This window comes from Mustela putorius, unplaced genomic scaffold, assembly GCF_011764305.1.
Source record: "Mustela putorius furo isolate JIRA1106 unplaced genomic scaffold, ASM1176430v1.1 tig00000198_pilon_pilon_pilon, whole genome shotgun sequence".
NCBI classification, from domain to species: Eukaryota; Metazoa; Chordata; class Mammalia; order Carnivora; family Mustelidae; genus Mustela; species Mustela putorius.
The window spans coordinates 2,673,109-2,694,532 of record NW_025421311.1 but is presented as its reverse complement, the minus strand read 5'-3'; the positions used below and the strand labels follow the sequence as shown (position 1 = coordinate 2,694,532).

At 45.3% G+C, this 21,424-nt stretch overlaps 1 protein-coding gene across 4 annotated transcripts; it reads left to right on the top strand.

Moving 5' to 3' along the window:
* Nucleotides 1-3,045: 3,045 nt before the first annotated feature.
* LOC101686692 (caspase-1) lies at nt 3,046-20,392 on the top strand. 4 transcript variants are annotated; one of them, XR_006605951.1, is made up of 10 exons: nt 3,046-3,190; nt 3,968-4,231; nt 6,516-6,575; nt 11,895-12,010; nt 12,851-13,024; nt 14,142-14,376; nt 15,155-15,324; nt 16,676-16,785; nt 18,266-18,369; nt 20,292-20,392. XR_006605951.1 is itself a non-coding variant. In XM_004764446.3 (10 exons), the coding sequence occupies exons 1-9, from the start codon at nt 3,184-3,186 to the stop codon at nt 18,362-18,364; spliced, it is 1,209 nt and encodes a 402-aa protein (XP_004764503.1). In that variant the 5' UTR covers nt 3,046-3,183; the 3' UTR covers nt 18,365-18,369; nt 20,292-20,392. The 4 variants fall into 4 exon arrangements, 3 of the variants coding, with proteins under 3 accessions (XP_004764503.1, XP_012917873.1, XP_012917872.1); XM_004764446.3 differs by having other exon boundaries at nt 15,181-15,324; XM_013062419.2 differs by lacking the exons at nt 11,895-12,010; nt 14,142-14,376; nt 15,155-15,324; ... (1 more) ...; nt 18,266-18,369; nt 20,292-20,392 and having other exon boundaries at nt 12,851-13,017.
* The last annotated feature ends 1,032 nt before the right edge of the window (nt 20,393-21,424 follow it).

The following is a 21,424-nucleotide window of genomic DNA, read 5'->3' as shown; positions in this document are numbered from 1 at the left end:
TCGAGGCTAACACTTCATCTCCTCAAATTATCTTCCATTTCCCAGCAGTAAGTGTGGAGATGGTCCTCCCACTGCCCAGAGCAGTGGCTGGGCACCCTCCACGGCCCCCTGAGCAGGGCCTGAAAGGTGGGGAGACCTGTCTTCTCACTCAAGTTCCATGGCCTGCGTTCATGGAGTCCCCAAACCCGCAGCTTACCTGCGTCTTCTCATTCATAAAATGGAATCCATGCTTATGGATCCTGTCTACTTACTGCACATAGTTGCCAAGGCCATGAGATTAAAAAAAAAAAAAATTGGAAGCATTTTACAAAGAAGTGTATTTTGACATGCCCTTCGTTCTGGGATATAGCTCAGGGCTACTGAGGGATGGGAAGCACTGGGCCCTGAGGTGTATTCATGCCACTCTATCCTGGAAAGTAGGAATGATTACGAGCTCTCCCGCCTCATACAGGTAGAAAACAGAAGCTCAAGATGGTAACTTTCCAAGATCTACAGCTAAAGAATGCAAGTTAACCCCACCGCTGTTGGGTCTCAATTTCCATAATCATAGGATGCAGAAGAGGAGAGACTTTAGGCTTAGAAAAAAACCAGTATTTTACATTCAGTGAGAGCTCTAAGATGCATTAGTCATCATGTCCCAACGGCTCTGAAGATATGAAGAGGAATACATGGCAGATAACTGGGAGGGAAGTGGCTTTCTAAGTGTTGAAAGTGTCAGGGCGGGGATACAAGCCTAGGGCTCCTCTGCCCTCTATGTGCAAGCTTCCCACTATCAGAAATGGTAGTGTTGCACCCTAGTCTACCCTAGGCCATTGTGACGTGAGGATTGCTGACTGTTACGTTCCATTTAAACACCACTAACAATCAGACACAACGCTAATTTCTTTTAGGGTGAGCATCTCCATGTAAGGCTATTAGCTAGGTATGTATCTTAGTAGATACACTGATCATCTCTATAACTTATCTCTGTCTACACCCCCATCTACCTGTGGGCGGCTCTGGTTCAGTCACTAACGGATGCTCTTCCTTTTACTGCTTTGACCATTTGTGGTGGCTTGAGCGCATCCAGAAAAAAGGGAAGAAAATCAGTTCCGATGCAGACTATCTTTATAAGCCCTGATTTTAGTGTTTAAAATTCAATGTGATCATTTACCTAAATCATAATTTTCCTGATCATAATTTACCTAAAACAGAATATATCCCTCTTAATGGTACACGAACACGTGTTCTAACTATAATGTCGTCGGGGTGCAGAACATTTCCGTCCCCTCGTAAGGTGCCCTCCTGCCCCGGACGCTCAGTTTCCCTTGCCTCCTCCTTGGGCAGTTAGTGATGGGATTCCCAACACGGAATGTAAGGTTTTCCTACTCTACAACTTTATAGAACTGGAGTCCTAAGGTACTGGTTCTTCTGCACATGGTCCTTGCTACGGAGTGGCTCTCTGCTTGGCTTCAGGGACCCATGCTTTCATTTCGATATCTCCAGGGCAGGATGTCATCCTGCTGGGCTTCCTCTCTATGGTGTGTATCACCAGCTAGGGCAGAGACCCTCATGTAAAATCTTTAAGGCATTTCAAAAGTAAATACATATAAAAGTGGCAGGGAAGGGGTGCCTGGATGTCTCAGTCATTAAGCATCTGCCTTCGGCTCAGGTCATGATCCCAGGGTCCTGGGATCAAGTCCCACATTGGGCTCTCCGCTCAGCGGGGAGCCTGCTTCTCCCGCTCCCACTGCCCCTGCTTGTGTTCCCTCTCTCACTATCTCTCTCTCTGTCAAATAAATATAAATACAATCTTTTAAAAAAAAAAAAAGAAAAAGAAAAAGAAGAAAAAGAAAACTGTCTTTTTTTTTTTAATTAAAAAAAAAAAGTGACAGGGAAGCAAAGAACCTGCCATTCCTGCTTCCTTTCCTGGAACCTTCCCTGCACCCCCAAGTGCGTGTGATAAGAAGTAAAGTGAAATCGAAGTGCGCTGAGAAAAAGCTCAGATTAGAATCTGCACAGTGAATTTTATTCTAATTAATAGAAACCTAACACTTTGTCTGGAATGCAGGAGCTAAGCTAGTGACTCACGTCAAAAGGCAAGTTTGTTTTTAATTATACAAGAGTTTTAGAACAACAGTACCACCGCTATGACTATTTAATTTTCATATTTCACACATGTGCACACAGACACGCACCCACACACATACACACAGAAGATGTTTTAATAAGTCTGGGTACTTATTCTTTCACGATAATAAGGCACTAGAAGGAATGGATATTTAAACTGCTCTGTCAGATGTTCCGAGTCCAGAGCTTGAAGTGTGGTCTCTGTGGTGTCCCTAAAAACAGAGCCATCTGCCATGGGAGGGCAATAGGAAATAAAACTCTAATTCTGGAGCCAATAGCTTCCACTCCTAAAAGCAACAGGGCTCTGCAGGAATGTCGCCCAAATCTGCAGGTTGGGGCACAGGACACAGGCGTCCAGCTTCTCCAAACACTTCAGAATGGAAGTCCGTGCTGCCCCCCAGAATCCGTGTGCCGCAAACCTGATGCCCAAGGTGATGGTAGGAGGAGCTGGGGTCTTTGGAAGCCGATGAGGTCCTGAAGGCAGAGCCCTAACAAGAGAGGCTCCAGACAGACCCTTTGCCTTTTCTGCAAAGTGAGGACGGGGTGGGCGAACGGCCAGCAGCCTGTGACCCGGAGCATGGTGCACACACGGCCCCGCTGGCCTGGCTGGCCCCTGAGAGCGCACTTCCAGCCTCCAGAGCCCTGAGAAATCAATCCCTGTCCTTCAGAAGCATCCCTCTATGGTATTTCGTGCTAACAGCCTGCATGGACTAAGCTGCCAGAGGAGGAGTGACTCTCAGATCACACAACCTCCTTCCAAAGGCAAGGGAGAGACAGCACTGTGAGTGGAACTCCAAGTGCACTTTTCAGTTCTTCTCCCAGCCCCGCTCCCCTCCTTCTCTGACCTCATCAGAGTGCCAGGAAAGAAATTCCCCCAAAGATACTCTCCTCCATGTCCATGCAGGCTGAGTTTCTGGGAACTGTTTTTCGTGGGGGCGGAGGAGGGCGGGAAACAAAACAGGATGTCTGTGCGGGAGCCCTGGGCATTTCTCAACGAGCGCCCACACCCTGCTCAAAGGGAAGGTGGGTAAGCTTTCAGTTTCAGATGCGCATTGAGGCTGAGAGAGAAGAGCCATGGCTGGTGAGTGTCCCGCTGGCTGAAAGGGCCTGTCTGGGGGAACAGGGGCGCTGCTGGTCTTTAGGTCTCTGGGACTGTTCCAGTGGGCACAACATGGGGTGGGGGTCGCTGGGGGGCAGGCGGGAGGGCAAAAGGAGGGCCCGGAGACTCCCTACAGCCTGAAGAAAGGCAAGGCCAGGACCAGGAGGGAACCGGGGGACTCCGCTGGTATCCTGGATCTGCTCTGTGTTCCCAGCTGAATGTCAAAGGCTCTGGGGTGATAGAGGGTATAGAAGTGGCCCAGGAAAGGAAATAGGACATCACTTACCTTTTTTTTTTTTTTTTAAGATTTTATTTATTTCTTAAAGAGAGACAGAGTGAGAGAGGGAACACAAGCAGGGGGAGTGGGAGAGGGAGAAGCAGGCTTCCCGCCGAGCAGGGAGCCCGATGCGGGGCTCGATCCCAGGATCCTGACCTGAGCAGAAGGCAGAGGCTTCATGACTGAGCCCCCCAGGTGCCTCTAACTTCATTATTTTCTTGTGTGGAGCTGAGGCAGGTGGGGCACGTGGGGGCCAGTCCAGGTTTTCAGCGGCGAGTGGCCGGAGAGGACCTCTGTCCTCAGACTGCTCAGTGAGTGACCAGGGTCAGTGCTAAGGGGGCAGTGAGAGACACGGGGGTCTTCAGGGCTTGGGGGGGGAGGGACATCTTTCCAATCGAATCTGAAGCAGGCTACTCCTTGGAGCTGGCATGAGGGGAATGAGACTGTTTTCATGACTTGAGGAATCCTTGTGCTTCGTGTAGACAAGATCCTGAAGGACAGACGGAGGCTGTTTGTCAGCTCAGTGAGCCCCGGGACCCTCAGCAGCTTGCTGGATGAGCTCTTAGACCAAAAAGTGCTAAACCAGGAGGAGATGGAGAGAGTGCGATGCGAAAACGCTACCACGACGGACAAGGCCCGGGCTCTGATCGACTCCATCATTCGGAAAGGGCCACAGGCCTGCCAGATTCTTATTGCTTTTATTTGCGCAGAGGATTCTTTCCTCGCAGAGAAGCTGAAGCTCTCAGGTAAGGGTCAGGGCACAGAGGGCCGGTGTCCTTGTGCCCAACGTTTGATTTCTTTCTCGCTCAGGTTAGTTTGCAGACAACTTCCCGTTTCCTGGCTGCAGGGCCCCATTTCTGTATCGGGGCTGGACCGCAAGTGTTCTGCTTCCTTTTTGCTCCCGGTCCTTTGACCTCAACAGCCTTCTTCTGACTGAAGCTCTTCTCCCGTTCTGAGTGTGCCACAGCTCCTTTGTGGGACTTCATGAGCCGGTCTGAGAAGCTTCGTACTTGATTCTCCAGTCACCCTGGCGAAGCACCGACTCAGTCTCTCTCTCTCTCTCTTTCTGTCTCTCTCTCTTGTTAAAGTCCGGGGCTACCTGGGAACTTTCGTAGTCATCTCACATAAAGACTCGGATACTTTTTCTAACATCTCTCCAAAATCTGGCTCTCCAAGAGCAACAAAATATACTTAGGGATGGTGGAGCCCTGGGAATAAATTCAGGGCCTACAGAAAAGTAAGGGTTTTAAGTGGACGCTTCCTTCCAGTTACCTCTTCACATATTCCTCTGAGCAGGAGTGTCCACTAATGTGGCTCTGGGCTGCAGAACGTTCTGTGAGGCCCAGCCCCTGACCTCCAGTCCTTCTAAGAGCCCGAGACCAGGGGAACGGCCCCTTCTGTGGTCACTTAGTCCCTCCACACTCCAGTGGAGTCCAGCCCCTGGTCTCTTCAGCATTGGCTAATGCCATTTAGAAAGCGATGTTCTTTGAAAACGAGAAGCCCTTTTTCCTGGGGATTGGTTGAGGGCTCTGCCTTCCAGGTGACATAGCAAACATCCGTGGATGGATGGTGAGTTTCTCATGTTTCTTTCAGTAACTTGTTCACTTAACAAATCCTCCCAAATTAAAGACAACCAGTGAAAAATGGTCAGGATCTAGAATACTTTCACAACAGCCAGAGAGCTCACCCTGCCCCCGTTCCTCTCCCTGCAGAGTTCTAGAGGTGCTTGTCCAACCCACCAGGACACTGCAGCCCAGGGTCCACCTCTCTAGTCATCACATGATGCCTCCCTTGTCAGGTTCGACATGGCTTCATCTCTCCCTCATCCATCCGCCAACTGTTGTAGGTCCACAGGCTGTGACAATGAGATAGAATATTTGGATGCACTTTAATGGGAGAGATCTTTCTAAAATAAAGTTCTTGATTTAAGAAGACCTTCTTCCTGTTGCCGTAAGAAGGCCTCCTCCAGAGAATGTTCTGGCATTCACTGATGCTTAATTGACTCCAGTCTCGAGGGGAAGGATGGGAGAAACTGTAGTGTGCTGCCTTCTCCTTGACACTTCGACTCCCCTCCATTCAGAGGAGGGAAATGGACCATATTTTGTCTATGGAAATCCTGTCTTCCATAAGTACTACAAAATGAAGATTGGGAGGCATTTCTCATGTGCTAGCTTATGCCAATTCTGAAAGTTTCTGGAGTAAGCTTCTCGGGTGGGTGCTGTCATACTGAGATTCTCATAAGACCTTCAACAAATTTAAACTCAATTTTTGTCCTTAAAATTGACAATCATAAAAGTGATCCAAGAGGATCGATGAACAGGTTTGGTGATTTTATGCCTCCAAACACTGTAACTGTAGCTTCCCACTGTTTTCCTCCTCCAGCTATGGCTTCTGCTACCTAGTAGGATGGATGCAGATTACGGAGGTGATGGTCAGGGATCCCAGCACGTGCGTCCCCAGAGGGTGGCCTTGGTGGGCGGGAGAAGTAGTGTACTGATCAGAAGCCCACAGATGATTATGAAGACAGTTCGCATGAGTATCCTGGCTTGTTCAGTGACACTTGGGAAACAAACTTCACCAACTGAGGGTCGGCCAAGGGTCACCTCATTCTCATTTTCTGCTGCGATAAGTCTTTGCAAAGCTGAGTGTCCATGGGCACGTACCTGTTCTTTTTCGTTTTCTCTCCCAAGTCCAGGCCAGCTCTGAGTTAGACCCTCAACATGGCATGCCCGTGTCAGGCAGCAGTGGTCACCCCAGGAGCCATCTTGAGACAGGAGAATTAAGAGATCTCTTGATTCTCCCTCGGATGCTGTCTCAATACCCCTTCATCTTAGAAAGCAGAAATGGGAGAGTCACTTGCAGACACTCCTTTGTTCTGCATCCGGGAGAAAGTTCTGGTATCTCAGTGACAGGTGTGGTTCTAGGAGGCAGGCCTGCAGAAGGTGGGTTCACTAGGGAGGGTCTAACACATCAGGCAAGATTCTCCAGAGACGATAAGCCACCATTTCTGTGTTCTGAATCTTTCCTCAGGTCCGCCATCTGGAAGTCAGCTTAACACAGACTCTGGAGTAGCAACTCTTCCTGCACCAGGTAATGGTATTTTCCAAGCAAGAACATTTTCTGAACCTCATCTTTCCTGACATTAATTCTAGGTTCATGGGATGACACCAGGGTGAGAGGGTGATGGGTTACTCTCATGGATTGATCCCAGGCCTTTCTCTCTTCTTAATCCCTGCTTTAGTAGAAGCCAACCCTGTAGTTTACTACCACGTTCATATGCCCAAATCTAAATGCATACCAAACCTGACTACCCGCTGGAACCCCACACTTGACTCTCTAGTACCTACTGAACACAGGCACTCATGGTTCCCTGCGGGAGCTGAGCTTGTCGTCCTTCCCCTGCCTTGCTTCCCCTTCCGCTTCCCCTGTCCTAGTTAATGGCACCACTATCATCCAGCTATTCAGACCAGAAACCTGAAATAGCGTGGGTTTTCTTCTTCTTTACTTCCAACATTCCAGTGGTGGCCAAGCTTACAGATTCCTCTCTCAACTCTAGATTCCGCCCTCCACTTTGATTTCTGCTACTATATTTCAGAATCCCAGTTCTCACAGTGGCCTATGGTTCTTCAGCTATAACTCTTACTATGTTTGTCTTGTCATTAAAGAATTAAATCTATCCTTTTCTTGCACTGGACTTTAAACTTTATGAGAAAATTAGACACATCTGATTTATTTGTAGATAAGATCGCATCACCGTAGTTGACTCAGTATGCATGCAATAAATGTTTGTTAAAATAGTATTTCACTGCATAATTTCATCAAAATTGCTAGTGGGCTAGGTCATGAGAAAAAGATCTGACATACATCAACTGTGTTATATATCTTGCTCTATGGACTGTTTATAGAGGAATGAATAAGACAAACAATGTTCCTGCTTTTACTGATCCCATAAAAATACATGAAGAACAAAGAATAGGTATTTAAGGATTTCTACCATCAGATTAAAGCTCGTCAAAAATTTAGGGATGGAAATGACATGACACACAACCGTATCAGCTAATATGATCCCAAACAGTAGTAAGTTAACCTGGTGTTAAGTTAATCTACCTTACTGAAAGATTAGTCATCAGATGACCTTTTAATTAAGAATTCTTATTGAGATAAGATCTTAAAATATTAGAACTCTAGACACATTCATTCATTTATTCATTAATTTATACATTCAGCAAGCATCTATGTGTTTATAAGTATTTTAAGCACAAAGATGTGGGAATGAGATGTGGGTACAGAGATAAGGATTCAAAGACGTTGTACTTTTACCAAGGAGATTCAATATAAAAGAAAGAAAAGATCCTAGCATCTAGTGGAAAAAATGTACAGTTTTAGGCAATAATATGGCCTTTCCTTGGAGCATATATTACAAAAGGATCGTCATCACTGTGAGAACGAGAAATATGAAAGCAGCAGATGGCCAGGAAGTTAGTATTAGGCCCAGTGTCATAGAAGAAAGATGAGAAGCTCCTCCCAGAAATCTTCAGTGGGGATGAATCATTAAAACATGGCCCAGTGTGAATTTGATGGGTCCAGAGAACTCAATGGAGATAATGAAAGAAAATGTACTTCATGGGGCAGATGGCGAAACAGTTAGAAAGCCTTTGCAGGGGTATTTCCCATCATGCAGAACTTTCTAGAGACAGGGCAAAACTCTTTAAGCTGTGCCTATCGTTGAAAGAGTGTTTGTATTTCTGACAGAAGACAAACACAACAAAAACCCATTTAAGATTTTGGACACTGTGGGCAAAGAACTCATTACTGGTGTTTTGCATGGCTTGTTGGAAAAAGATGTTCTGAAATTGGAGGAAGCAGAAAAGAAAAACAATTTTATATGCTAAACCTGAAGACAAGCCTCGGGTCTTTCTGAAATCTGTGCGACAGAAATGGCAGGAGGCAGGTCAAGCCCTTGTCCAATCTTTCATTAATATGGGCAAATATTCCACCAGTGTAAAAGGTAAACTGAAATCACTTAATGATGGGTGTCTCAAATTTTCCAGATTCTACTTAACTCCAAGGCCCCTCCAGGGTCCTCCATAATCCCGCCATCTTTCCATTACTAACATATAATTTTTACTAAACTGGTCATCATCCTTTGAGAGGCCACCTTGCCTTTTGTGGGAGGGGACCCACTTCCCAGTTAGCTAGCAAGTTAGGTCCCTGTGCTTCTGTTACTTATAGAAGAGCAGATTGTGGACTCTGGGGACTAAAGGATATCTGCACGTGAACCCAGATTCTGCCCCTGTAGACACTCCATGATTTCATTCCAGCTTCTTCATCTCACTGGGCATCAGTCTCAGCATCTGTGACATAGTGACAATTCTGGTAACTTTTTCACAGGCGAGGGACATCATGGCGGACAACTCTGAAGACAGTAGCCCTCATCCAGAACTCTCCTCTGAGCTCCAGACACACTTAGCTCTAGCTGCACAACCAACGTTTCCAGCCAAAGACTCCATTGACTTCACAAACTTAACGTCTACAGAGTTAAACCCTTGATTTCCCCCATCAGATCTGTTCTGCTTCTAACCCTTTCTATCTCGGTGGACAGAATGATAATCCAGCAAGTCTCTCTGTCTAGAGCACAAGTGTTTTCTTCACAAGGGAAGAGTAGCTCTCAGCAGAGTGCAGACCACACAGGAGGCCGGGAAGAAACACAGGATGAACACAACACATAACGAACAGGCACCCAGGAAATATTAGTTCTCACAAGTATTATTTCACTTCTAATGTTTAGATCTTTTTAGTGCTTACTCATTCCCGTGTGTCACAAGAACATGATCAGGAGAACAGCTGACAAGTGCCCAATCTATTAAAACTCTTGAAGATTTCTGACCTAGATTGAATTATAAATATTACTAGAACCTAAATAGCCTCTAAGCCAAGTTCACCAGCGGCACACTTGATCCGCCACGGAGGTTAAGTTCAAACCCTAGCCCTGACATCTCAGAGTTGATCAATAATAATAACTATAATAATAAATAATAATAAACTAAAGGCAATAGAAAACTCTAGCTTTCTCACTGTACCAAATACGCTTTTTCAACTAGTCCCTCATGGGGAAGGGGTGCCCACCAGGACACATGTGCTGGTCAGACAGAGCTCCAATATGATGACCTCGGCTCTGTTCTCATTAATACATGCAGGCTTATCATTTCCTCTTAAATCGGGGATGGAATGGAGACAATTTTGAAAAAAAAAAAAAAAATCCGAGATCACTCAGCAAATGGGAATTGAAACTGAAGTCATAGGAGCTTCGAATAATCTGAGGCCCCCAGGAATCACCATGAACACCAAACTGAAAAGTTCAGGCTATCGGCAGAGTCTGAGGTGGCACCCGAAGCCTGGGGAGCTGGGTGAGCTGGGCTACTGACGTACAGAAAGACCTTGGCTGGGCCTCCTGGACATGGATATCATTCTGATTCATTTCATTTAACAAACTCATATATGTACATACGATGCAACAGGCACCGTTAGACTGAGGAATAGCTATTTGGACGCCAACTGGCCAAGAGAGATGGCTTTGTCTTACGTTGCATCAGTTTCTTCCTTTTTGTATCACTTTAAGGGGTTTCTTGAGCATTTCATTAAGTAATTGAGAAGAAAGTTAAAATTTTTATATGAACTCCGAATTCTCTCATTTCTTTTTGTGTGCCTCCAGGCGAATGGAACCCCCTTTGGGCAGCAGGCTGCACTATAGCACTTATTATGTTGTAACCGAGGGACTCATTTTCATGTTAACTAAATATGAGATAGAAATCCTATCTAATCCCCAATTTTATCTGCAAACGCAGTACCTGTACCCAGATACAACATGGTCATTAGGAACTGATGCTTATTAATTAGGATGTTCACCAATCCTGGAAACAGAGGTGACTTCTGCTGGGAAAACGTACCCTCTGACCAGAGACTAGCCCAGGACCTTGGACGACCTTGCATTGGTGGAATCTTCTGGAATACAAAGGGAGTGTACATGTCTCTGTTTAAGAAATGTTCAGAACATCTAGCTTCCTTAAGAACTTACAATCTGCTACATCTACAGAGGTTGGGTTTTTATCATTCAGTGTAGAAAGACATTTATCACAAGAATGTGATTTAAAAACTAATGGAAACGAATGAATGAAATAAGAAAAAAGTGTAAAATGTGAAAACTGAAAATTTTATACAAGATAACATTGCTTTTGTCGTTTAAGTAAAAGACTTCTTGGTTGGCTTGTGTCACTGAGCATGAAAATTTATTCCTTTAATGGACAAACACCTTGTTACATTAGCTCTTGGCAAACTGCTCAGTTCTGTCTATGAAGAGCTCTTCCTCATTCCTCCAAGGGTGGGCTCAGGACTTTCCCGGCTTCTTGCACAGTCTCAGTTAAGGGAGGCCACGCAGGGTCTGACAGTCCTACATTTCTCTAGGAATTAGGTCAGGATGAGTCAGAGACAAACTTCTCCACATGGTAGGAGGGATTTTCTCACATTGGAAAAACACAGGTCGAAAACTGTGCTGGTTGGTTCACATGTTGGGGGCAAGGACACCCAGAGTATGTTAGGGTCACTGACAGACAACCATCTGGTCAACCCTGGAACGTAGGGCTGGTTACTAGAGTTTCTCCTTTAAGTCACTGACCTCGCAGCTGGGTGAGGAGCCACCGCAGCCTGTCTCCTCCACGAAGGTCACAAGTGCACACAGTTGGAGATTCCGCTCCATGCGTGTGTGGGTGTCTGTCTGTGCCACGTGAGCTGGGAGTGGACTCAGGAAGGCACTCTCTCTTAGAGCAGAGCTGCCAGCCACACCCAGTGACTCTGGGCCGGAGCCATGACCAAGTAACACATGCTGAGAGGATGTGATTTTGCATCCTATTAATTAAATACCCTATTAATTAATTTCACTGGTTTCTTTTTTGTTTCTGACCATGGACATGACAAAATTTTGAATGGCACATGTGGCTCAGTCTCATTTCTAAGGGACAGCACTCCAGTAAATCTTAACTCAGGCAGTTCTTGCTCAGAGACCATAGAAGCTCCACATGGACAAATGAGAACCCCAGAGTAAGACCACTGGAAAAATCAAACTGTTTTTGCTGAATATAGAAAGGCTAAATCTGATCCCAAATTATGAAAGTATTTTCCTCAGAATTCTCAGAAACCTACACTTGCATTTTCAGGGGGATCTGCTTCCTCTACTAAATCATCCTGTTCTTTCCTACTCAAAATACACCTCCTTACACTAGAAGTTGGACATAATTATAACCCCTACGCGCTGAAAGATCTTCCCATCATCTCCCTCCTCTGTCAGTATTCTTAAGTGAAAATTGGGTCCCAAAGGCAGATATCCTAATTGATGATTCATGCTATATCCTGCAGCTTTTGAGGACACCGTGCAGCTTTTGGGGCCATGTGAACCAGAAGAACCTCCCAATACACTCAAGCTTTGTCCTCATGAAGAATTCATGAAACTCTCTAAAAAAGAGGCTGCAGAGGTGCTGTGCTGGGTCCACGACATTGAGAATAAGAGAGAAACAACTGTTCCCACCACACAATTTCCTAAAACACTGATGGCAGAGTTGGGAATGAGGAGAGTGGCAATCTTATCCTTAGATGCTCGGAGCAAGGAGGAAATCATGTGGACCTCACACAGACTCCGATTCTCTTTCAACCCCACGACAGAATGCAGATGTCTCATCTTGTTCATTTATTTGTTCTCGAATCTATTTGTGATTTAGGACAACTTTAGCTGTCATTACCGAAGCGAAGTATTTATGAGAGAATATGGCTGAGTAATGGTTGTTTGCATTCTAGTTGAAAAGCCTAGACATGAAGCATTTTCTAAAATATAGTTAAAATCTGCATAGCATTGTATGTTGATGTGTTTTTAAGAAAAAAAAAAAGTACCCAAATAATAATGTTACCGAGGAAGAAAGACCACTCATGTATTCATTTCTAGCTGGAGCCAGTGGCAAGCGTCTCCTGGCTTCTACAGAATTGTATCTGAATCTTGAATGTGAAGACAGACTTGACTAGGTAGAGAAGAGAGAGGAGAGGGTAGGAAGTCTTCTAGTCTCCTGAAGATTCTTAAGGAACCATCCCAGCTCTTTACTGGGTCCTGCTGTGGGCTCTTAAAAGATAACTTAGCTCCCGTCTGCACTTCTTACTACTGCCAACTCAATCCATTACAAAGAGATAGGAGAGCAGGGTCTTCTGGTACAGGATAGAGGACTGGGCAGCTCAAGGAGCCCTTAGCGCAGTAACAGTGACCAGCAGATGAGGGTTTCAAAGGAGCCTGAGGTAAGTCAGACTCACCGTATGTCTGTTTCCTGCAGATCTACCCAATAATGGAGAGAAATGATCGTACTCGGCTGGCTCTCATCATATGCAATATAGAGTTCGATCATCTTCCGCCCAGGAATGGGGCCGAAACTGACATTGCAGGGATGAAGAATCTGCTGGAAGGCCTCGGCTACAGTGTGGACGTGAAACAGAAACTCACTGCTGAGGTCGGGGCCCCTCACCCGCCCCTAAGTGTATATTCAACGCACATCCTACTACGAACATGTTAGCTTCAGCATGTTAGGCAAACACCTTGACATCCTTATGTGTGTGTGTGTGTGTGTGTGTGTGTGTTAAAGACATGGAAGTAAGAAACATGTCTTTCTTGAGCTCTAATATCGTCAGTTCCATAACTGGGCAAAGTGGCTGGCATGTGTATCTAGACAATCCTCAGTTCCAAAGCGGGATGATTAGGAGTCCGTCCCAACAGTCCCAGGAAATCCGAGTGTGATGTTAGTGTCATGGCAGTGTACTCACCATTACGTGCCCAGTCCCAGCTGGGTCCCAGGGTCTCTTCCTGGCACTGGGCACAGGTCTGTGAATGAGACGGGCAGCTCCCAGCTCCAGTGCTCTGGGCTTGCTTGGTGTGGGATGATCGTACCGAAAGCAAAACAGAATGTGTCACAGATTTGGTACATCCCTGGAAGAGTGAAAAGAAAGTTAAAAGTAAGTAAAGAGAAAAAAGAACAAGGAAACATGGCAGCAAACTAGTGAGTGGGGATCCCAGCAAACCTGATGTTAGATGGGCTCTTCAGGGAGCTAATACGGAAGCGGACCCATGAGTCTGGGAACCGCATGCCCTGGATAGCTGGGGGTGACCTGTGTTCTGGATCGGAGGGGAAGCCACACAGGAGCCGTACAGAAACACCAGGGCAGCTGGAACCTGGGGGAGGCGAGGCACGGTGAGAGAGGAGTATTTGTACATCAGAGGTTTGATTTTATTCTAAGCATAGAAGGGAACGGTTTTACAAGGGTACTGGGAGGACGCATTTATGACACAAGACTCCTATCAAGTACTGAGAGACGGAAAGGAAAAAGTATGTAGTTGACAAAAAGTGACCATAAAATGTATGAAGAGGACAGTTTATGTATCACCATCAGGACTGGAAAGTTCTACCCACTGCTCCATTTTAGAAAGAAAACCCATCCTGGAGCAAGCAGTGCCTGGAGGCGTAGTGAGTGGGGCGTTCTGGATGATTCTTACGCTGCTGCTTGTGATAAGCAGGAGGTGAGACCAACTGAAATGCTTCTCCTAGCAAAGTAAGATCTGGTGGTTTTTTCCAGGGTATGGAGTCAGAGCTGCGGGCCTTCGCCTCCCGCCCAGAGCACAAGTCCTCGGACAGCACGTTCCTGGTGCTCATGTCTCACGGCATCCTGAGCGGAATCTGCGGGACGGCGTTCAGCCCGGAAAATCAGGATGTGCTGCCTTATGACACCGTCTTCCAGATCTTCAACAACATCAACTGCCACAACCTCAGGGACAAACCCAAGGTCATCATCATCCAGGCCTGCAGAGGTGGTGAGTTCTAAGAGGGAAACCCCAGAGGTCATGCCGGTGTCTGCTGAGAACAGTGATGTGTGCTTTGCTTCTAGAGGAGACGATCTTAGACCCCATTCGGGACAAACAAACTAGACTGAATTAGCAGGAAACTTGCCCTAGGGGGCTAACATCAGGAGCATCTGTCCCATCAGTGGACACATTTCTGTTCAACTCAAGAAGACCACTAGCATTCCTAAATAGAAGTTAAACACAAATATTCAAATCCTGGAACAAAATGATCTTAATGAGGGCTTTCCTTGTTAACGTTTTACATTTTGACAATCTCTGGCTTGAGAAGAATTTCCTTTGAAAGTGAGCATAGCATGTACTAGCAGCGTCTTTTTTCCTCAGGCATATTGGAAGGGAAATGAGTGGGAAGGTGCGGGAACAACAACAACAACAAAAACCCAAAAAACAAAAAAATTTTCTCCTGACTTCCAACTGTCCTTTTGCTTTGTGGAGCAGTGTTTTGGGGGAAAAGGAAACAAACATAACTTAGCTTAAAAAATGTAACCACGCTCTCTGAAATTAGGCAAATAAGGCTTTAACTTCTGCTGTCTTCCTCACAAACGGGCCCTTCCAGTTTTGCGATGCTGTCAGCGCTCACTGGCACATTGCTGAAGGACCCTAGAGAAGGGCAGAGCGCTGTGTGTGTGTGTGTGTGTGTGCACGCGTGTGCGTGTGTCTAACTGGTTGGAATAACTGCTTAGCAACAAAGTTGTGGGCAATTGCTCTAGTCATCCTGAGAGGCACACAGTGTGCAGAAATTTGATGTCTCCACAGAAAATCTTGGGGAAGCGTGGGTCAGTGACTCAAAAGCAGCCTCCGCCGACAGCTTTTCCCATCAACCTCTGCTCCTGGAGAGTGACGCCATCCACAGGGTCCACGTGGAAAAGGACTTCGTTGCTTTCTGCTCCTCAACCCCACGTATGTGTCTTTCCAGGGCACACAGGGATTTGTGGGCCCCCTGAACGATTCTAGAAAATCAAAACAGGCTCCGCACAGCAATGATCCGAGGCAAATTTTATGTGTTGTCGATATTGTTTAAATCTTGTCTCATCTGTTCTATGGAGACGAAGATTCTGTTTTTTCCCTTTACTTTCTAAGATCGTACTTTTATTATAAGGGTTGTGCTTTCGAGTCAAAGGTACACCAAACATTAAAACAACCTAATGCAAGGAACCTCCTTTCCCATATATCACCTTAAAACAAATGACTGATTCCTTTTTCTACTAAATCCATTTAACAGTTTGAGGAGAGTTTTTCTGGATCCTGGGACTGGCTGCCCTTTCTCAGAGGATCATGCAAGCCTTCCAGCCCAGTGTGGATGACCCCCCCGCTTTTTTTTCCTTAAAGATTTATTTATTTAACAGACAGAGATCACAAGTTGGCAGAGAGGCAGGCAGAGAGAGAGAGAGGAGGAAGCAGGCTCCCTGCTGAGCAGAGAGCCCGATGCAGGGATCCATCCCAGGACCCTGGGATCATGACCTGAGCCGAAGGCAGAGGCTTTAACCCACTGAGCCACCCAGGCGCCCCATAGATGCCCCCTTTAAAACAAGTAGAAAGTGATACCTTGGGGCGTATTTGATGTACTAACAGTAGAGCAGTGTTTAGTTCTTGACCTCTATGTAATCATCTGAAGAAACCTTACATTTGGGTGTTTCTAAGTTGTAAATTTTTATTTTCAGTCTTTTTAAACCACTTTATAGAAATATGACTGACATCTGCTAGGACTTTATGAGCTTGGAGATAAGAATATATCTGTGAAGCTATCACCACAATCCATGCCATGAACGTATCCAACCCCTCCAAAAGTTTTTTTTCGGTCTGTTCACCTATTTTGTTGATGACACTATGAAAGACAGCACAGTAATTAGTCTATAAATGGCCACCTGTGTAAATGTGGTGACAGTCTTGAATCCTTCTGAGCTTCTAGCTTTTCCTCTGTAAACTGGGATAATTCCAATGATCTCTCAGACCTCTTTTGGAAGCCAAGTGGATAACAGAGGGCACAGAGTTAAAAGTCAGTCAGTCCTAACAATACGATAGGATTACTGGGTCATCTTTTGCAGTTCTGATGGGCTGCCCTGCTAGTTCAACCTCTGCTAGCTTTTTATTTGTCTATTTGCTTCCTGTCTGTAAAAAATGAGTTAACGTAGGGTTATAGCTCCTTCTCCTAAAGACACCGAGATAACTACCAAGCTATACTTTAGAAAAACTGTAAGCGAAGTAAGAGTGAAGGCCCCAGCCCAAGGCTTACCACCTCCTCTCTTCATAGATAACGTATCCTGGAGACACGTCACAAAGGGATCTCTCTTCATTGCACAACTCATCACATGCTTCCAGAAATACTCTTGGTGTAATCACCTAATAGAAGTATTTCAGAAGGTAAGCTTGTCTTTCCTCTTCTAGTCATTTGTCTGTTCAGGAAGCCTTTGCCAGGTGACAATGTCGGAACTGGTCAGGCAAACACAAGTGGAGTGGGACCTGGTTCCTGTCATCTAGGTGTTTAAAACCTGATTGAGGAAAAAGAAAAAGAAAAATGTCAGTGCACTATAGCAAGAGATCAAAATATAAAAGAAATAATATAACATATAAGTTTGTATGTCATGGGGTATAAGTTCTTAAGTTTCAAAGAGTGGGAGGTATTTGCATTAATTTTCATTGTTTACTTTATAAATAAATATGAACTGGCTGGCATATTTGTGGGCTCTCTCCTGGTGACAAAGGGGTGAAGGAGACACGTGTGACCTTAAGGTTCTGTAGCAGGTACGTCGTTTGTGAGACACACGGTCACTGAACAAGTAGGCCAGCAAACAAATGTGTGGTTATGGATTGTGATGGAATCTGTAAAGAAAAGTCTGAGGACATGCGAAGGGGGTGGTCCAGAAGGGGGCCTGATGCTGCTTCCCCGGCTCTGGACACTCCTTAGTGGCCCCCTTTCCCTGTTTACTTTCCTCCGTGGCTCTTCCCTCCATGCACTTAGTATATGTATTTATAGGCTCATTTTTTTAAAAATCTGTATTTACTCACTCAAATGTGAATTTACGAAAGCGGGAATTTGCTAAATGCGACATTCAGGCACATAGGAATTAATATCCATTGAATGAAAAAATGCTTGAATAAATAAATAGATGTTCTCCCCTTTTTTAAGGAACAAGGGATTGCTATTAAGAACATGGAAAACTGTGGTTGTGTTTTCAATCAAAAACATAGAGAACAGTTACACTCTTCTGGAAGAAGAAGGCAATACCACAAGTAAATTGGAGAAGTCAGCAGCATGACATGAGTTGGGGTCTCTAAATAGGAACTTAGCAAGCTAAGTCGTTTGGATGAGTAGGATTTGGACATTGCACTTGGAAGGGCATTTCCAGGAAAGACTAGAAATAATCGATCTAGGTTCAGCAGGATCTCATTGATCAGCCTGTGGCAAAAGACTTTAAGTCAGCCTGGTGGCAGGGATATGAAAGTTACTCAGTGTTCTGGACTTAACAAAATCCTGGGATTTGAGTCTCACTAAATTGAGGAGTTAACCCTGGTAGACATAGAAAGTAGAGAATTCTCAAGATCCAGTTCTCATGAAGCGACCCCAGGGGAAAACTAATTGTCAGATCACAAACAGAAAACAGGAAATAGAGTTTGTAAGGGCTTGGATTAGACATAAAGTGTTTGAGAAAAAGGACATATTCTGACACCAGGTATCACTTTCAAGAGGTAGGGCAGCACTGGCAAAGAGTCTGAGTGTCCATGGGGCTGGCAGCATCAACCCTAGGAGCACCCTGAATTCCCAGAATTTTCTGGCTCATGGTGAAAAATTTTTCCTGAGAATTCGTAAGAGGCATCATCTAGCCTCTCTTTTTGTTTTTAGGTACAACAATCATTTGAAAAACCAGATGTCAAAGCCCAGATGCCCACCATTGAACGAAGTTCTCTGACAAGACCTTTCTATCTCTTCCCTGGCAACTGAAAACGGTAAGTGCCGAGAGCTGTTGGCAGGTGCAGTAAGTGGGAAAGTCATATTGGTGGTGAGGTCCAAGGACCAAGTGGCGGTTGACAGCTTAGTTGGTTCCATTAGTGTTCCTGGTTGATGTAGTTTGGTGGTTAGTTGCTGTTTTTACTCTACTTCTGTGCATCTGAATCCTACCTCCACCTCCACAATCGAGCCGTTGGGTTAGTTGAACAAAACCAAGTCAGGAAGTAATGAACTGTGCAGGACACAGCGTAGCAATTATTAAAATAGAAATGTCCTCATGTTTCCACTGACTTGCATTCATCTCTCTCATTCCCTCCCTTGCCCACCCCTCCCACATACCGAGTTTCCACACATTGCCTCAGATCCTGAGAACATGGGAAACACAGGAGCAGGGAGAGAGCAGGACTTTGGTCCTCTGAGTGCACACGTGTCACGTCGCCGCTCTGAGCGACCGCTGCCAGATGCTACAAAAGCTACCCCGTGTGGAGGCAGACTCCGGTTCCGTACCACTCCCACGGAGCGGATCTCACCCTCAGACTGTGCTCTCACAACTGCACATGCTCTGCATGAACCCCCTGAGCACCCACCGCCACACGTAGTAGTATTGTTGTTATTATTAGTTTTGGTCAAAATATTTTAGAATGGGTATATCAAATTAGACCCCAAATTTAGACCCCAAGTTAGACCCCAAATTATTTCACTTACTCACAGCTGCTTTATATCATTATAAGCAATTATGAGTCTGCCTCTCAGAAACATCACTTAAATTCTGTTTTATCATGAGGTTGATCTCAGTGGTTCAGTGTGTGCCCCTGCCATCTCCCGCCCTGGGTTTCTGACACGGTCCCAGCGCAGTTGCCCAGATACTTCAGTGTAACAGCTGCTAAGGCCTAATGAGTGCAAGAGAACTACATGGAGGAACTGGCTTGTTTATGGGACTCGTATATATCCGGCACCGACTACGTTCCAGGTTCTGATCCAGATGCTGGCAATATACCAGGCAACAAAGCAAGTGGAGTCCTTGCTCTGAGACGTGCGCTCGAGCGAGGGGGGCCAGACTCTAACCACACAGGAAACAGATTCTGCATTGAGAGGGAGAAGAGCTAAGAGAAATGGAGGAGGTTAAAGAGCCCCAGAGGGAGGATGCTGTCGGGCTACAGATAAGATTATTTAGGCAGAATTTCCTTCAAGTGATAAAACGATATAGTCAGAACAAGGAATGGACAGGCTGTGGTGGTGGGGGGGGACCTTGGGGTACCTGTTGAGGGAAAAGTGTCCCACCTCAGGAAACAGCAAGTATAAACACCCTGAGGCAGAAACGGGCCTCACATGTCTAAAGAAGTGTCAAGAGGCAGCAACCTGGGGGAGAATGAGATCAATGGAAATGGGAGAGGCAAATTCAGAAAAGTGGTGGGAAGCCTGTTCACGTGGACCTTGGTGGTCATGTGGTAAAGGTTTCAAATGTTTTATCCCGAGTGAGACAGAGAGGGTGTTTCAAGTGCTCTTATATACGGAAATGACATAATCAGGGGCCTGGGTGGCTCAGTGGGTTAAGCCTCTGCCTTCGGCTCAGGTCATGATCTCAGGGTCCTAGGATCGGGCCTCGCACCAGCCTCTCTCCTCAGCAGGGAGCCTGCCTCCCCCCTCTCTCTCTGCCTGCCTGTCTGCCTCCTTGTGATCTCTCTATCAAATAAATAAAATCTTTAAAAAAGAAAAAAAGAAATGACATAATCTAGTAACAGAGATTTCGCAAAGATCACCTGGAGTACTTTCGGGTGAGTAGACGACAATAGTCACAACTAGAAGCCAAAGGAAGTGGCAAGAGCCACCCAGAAGAGGAAGGGAATGGAGCCATGAGAAGAGACAGACTGAGGTCTTTCAGGGATTGTTGTCTTGATTCTGCTCTTTTTCTCTCCTTCAGGCCATCGCAGGCAGCGCAGCCCGTCTTGACCAACTTCGGAAAGTACCTTGACCAAAGCATGCTCATGTGACCTTTTGTATTACAATAAAAAAGAAAACAAATGAACTGTCTTTTACATCCTCTAGCAGAGAATAGGATTTCCGTTAAAATGGTGGCTGAATGGAAATCAGGTGGAAGACGTAAGCTGGATTTTCCAGCTTTATGACTCACGGGGTGTGTGTATTTCCTGGGGGAACATAACTGGCCATGACTTGACCTTAGCAATAGGGTGACGGGAGGCAGTACCTGTCCAGAGACAAGAACTATAAATTGGTCAGCTCCTCACTTATATACTTATCAGACCCTAGACCTACAGAATGATCTAGAAGAAGTTTTCTAATTTATTACTTGGCCAACATTATAGGTGGAGCTCTTTTTTTCTTTTTCTTCAGTAAAGTGTGAGTTCAAATTAATCCCATGTATCTTTCTTCTTGCTCTCCTGTTTTTCTTAAGTACTTTTTCCCCAGACTTCTGCACTTTCTACATTTCAGGAAAATCTTATTCTTTAGCAAGCCCCTGACTGTCATCTAAAATAAGTCGGGCTTTTGTCCAAGATGGTGTAAATTCAGTGTATTTGTATAAACACACAAATGCAATTAGAAACACCACAGAAAATGCAAGGGAGTGTTAGCAGTGGAAGGAGTAATGTCTACTCTTCTGGAAGGATGAATGTTGGTAGAGGAATTTTGGCTACATGGCCACTAGAACTACTACGTAAGGAGATACACCACTTCTACAATGTTCACGGAGAATGCTGGATAGAAATTTTAGCACATAGCTGAACTAAATTTAAAAAAAAAAAGGTGCTCTGGATGTCAAATAGAAACATCATAGTTAAAATTTATAAAAGTTAATTGAATGTCAAGATTATTGTAAAGATTTCGATTATTAAAAGGGATTTTTGTGTATAAGTAACTAATTTAAGCCTTACAACAGCCCTGTAATTACTATCAACATCCTCGTTTTACAGATAATTTAGAGCTTAAATGACCTGTCCAAGGTCACACAGTTAGCAAGTGAAAGTTCTGGACTTACTCTGAAATCTGAGTTATTAACCATTGTGCTGTGTTGTCTCTCCAATGCAAGGACAGACT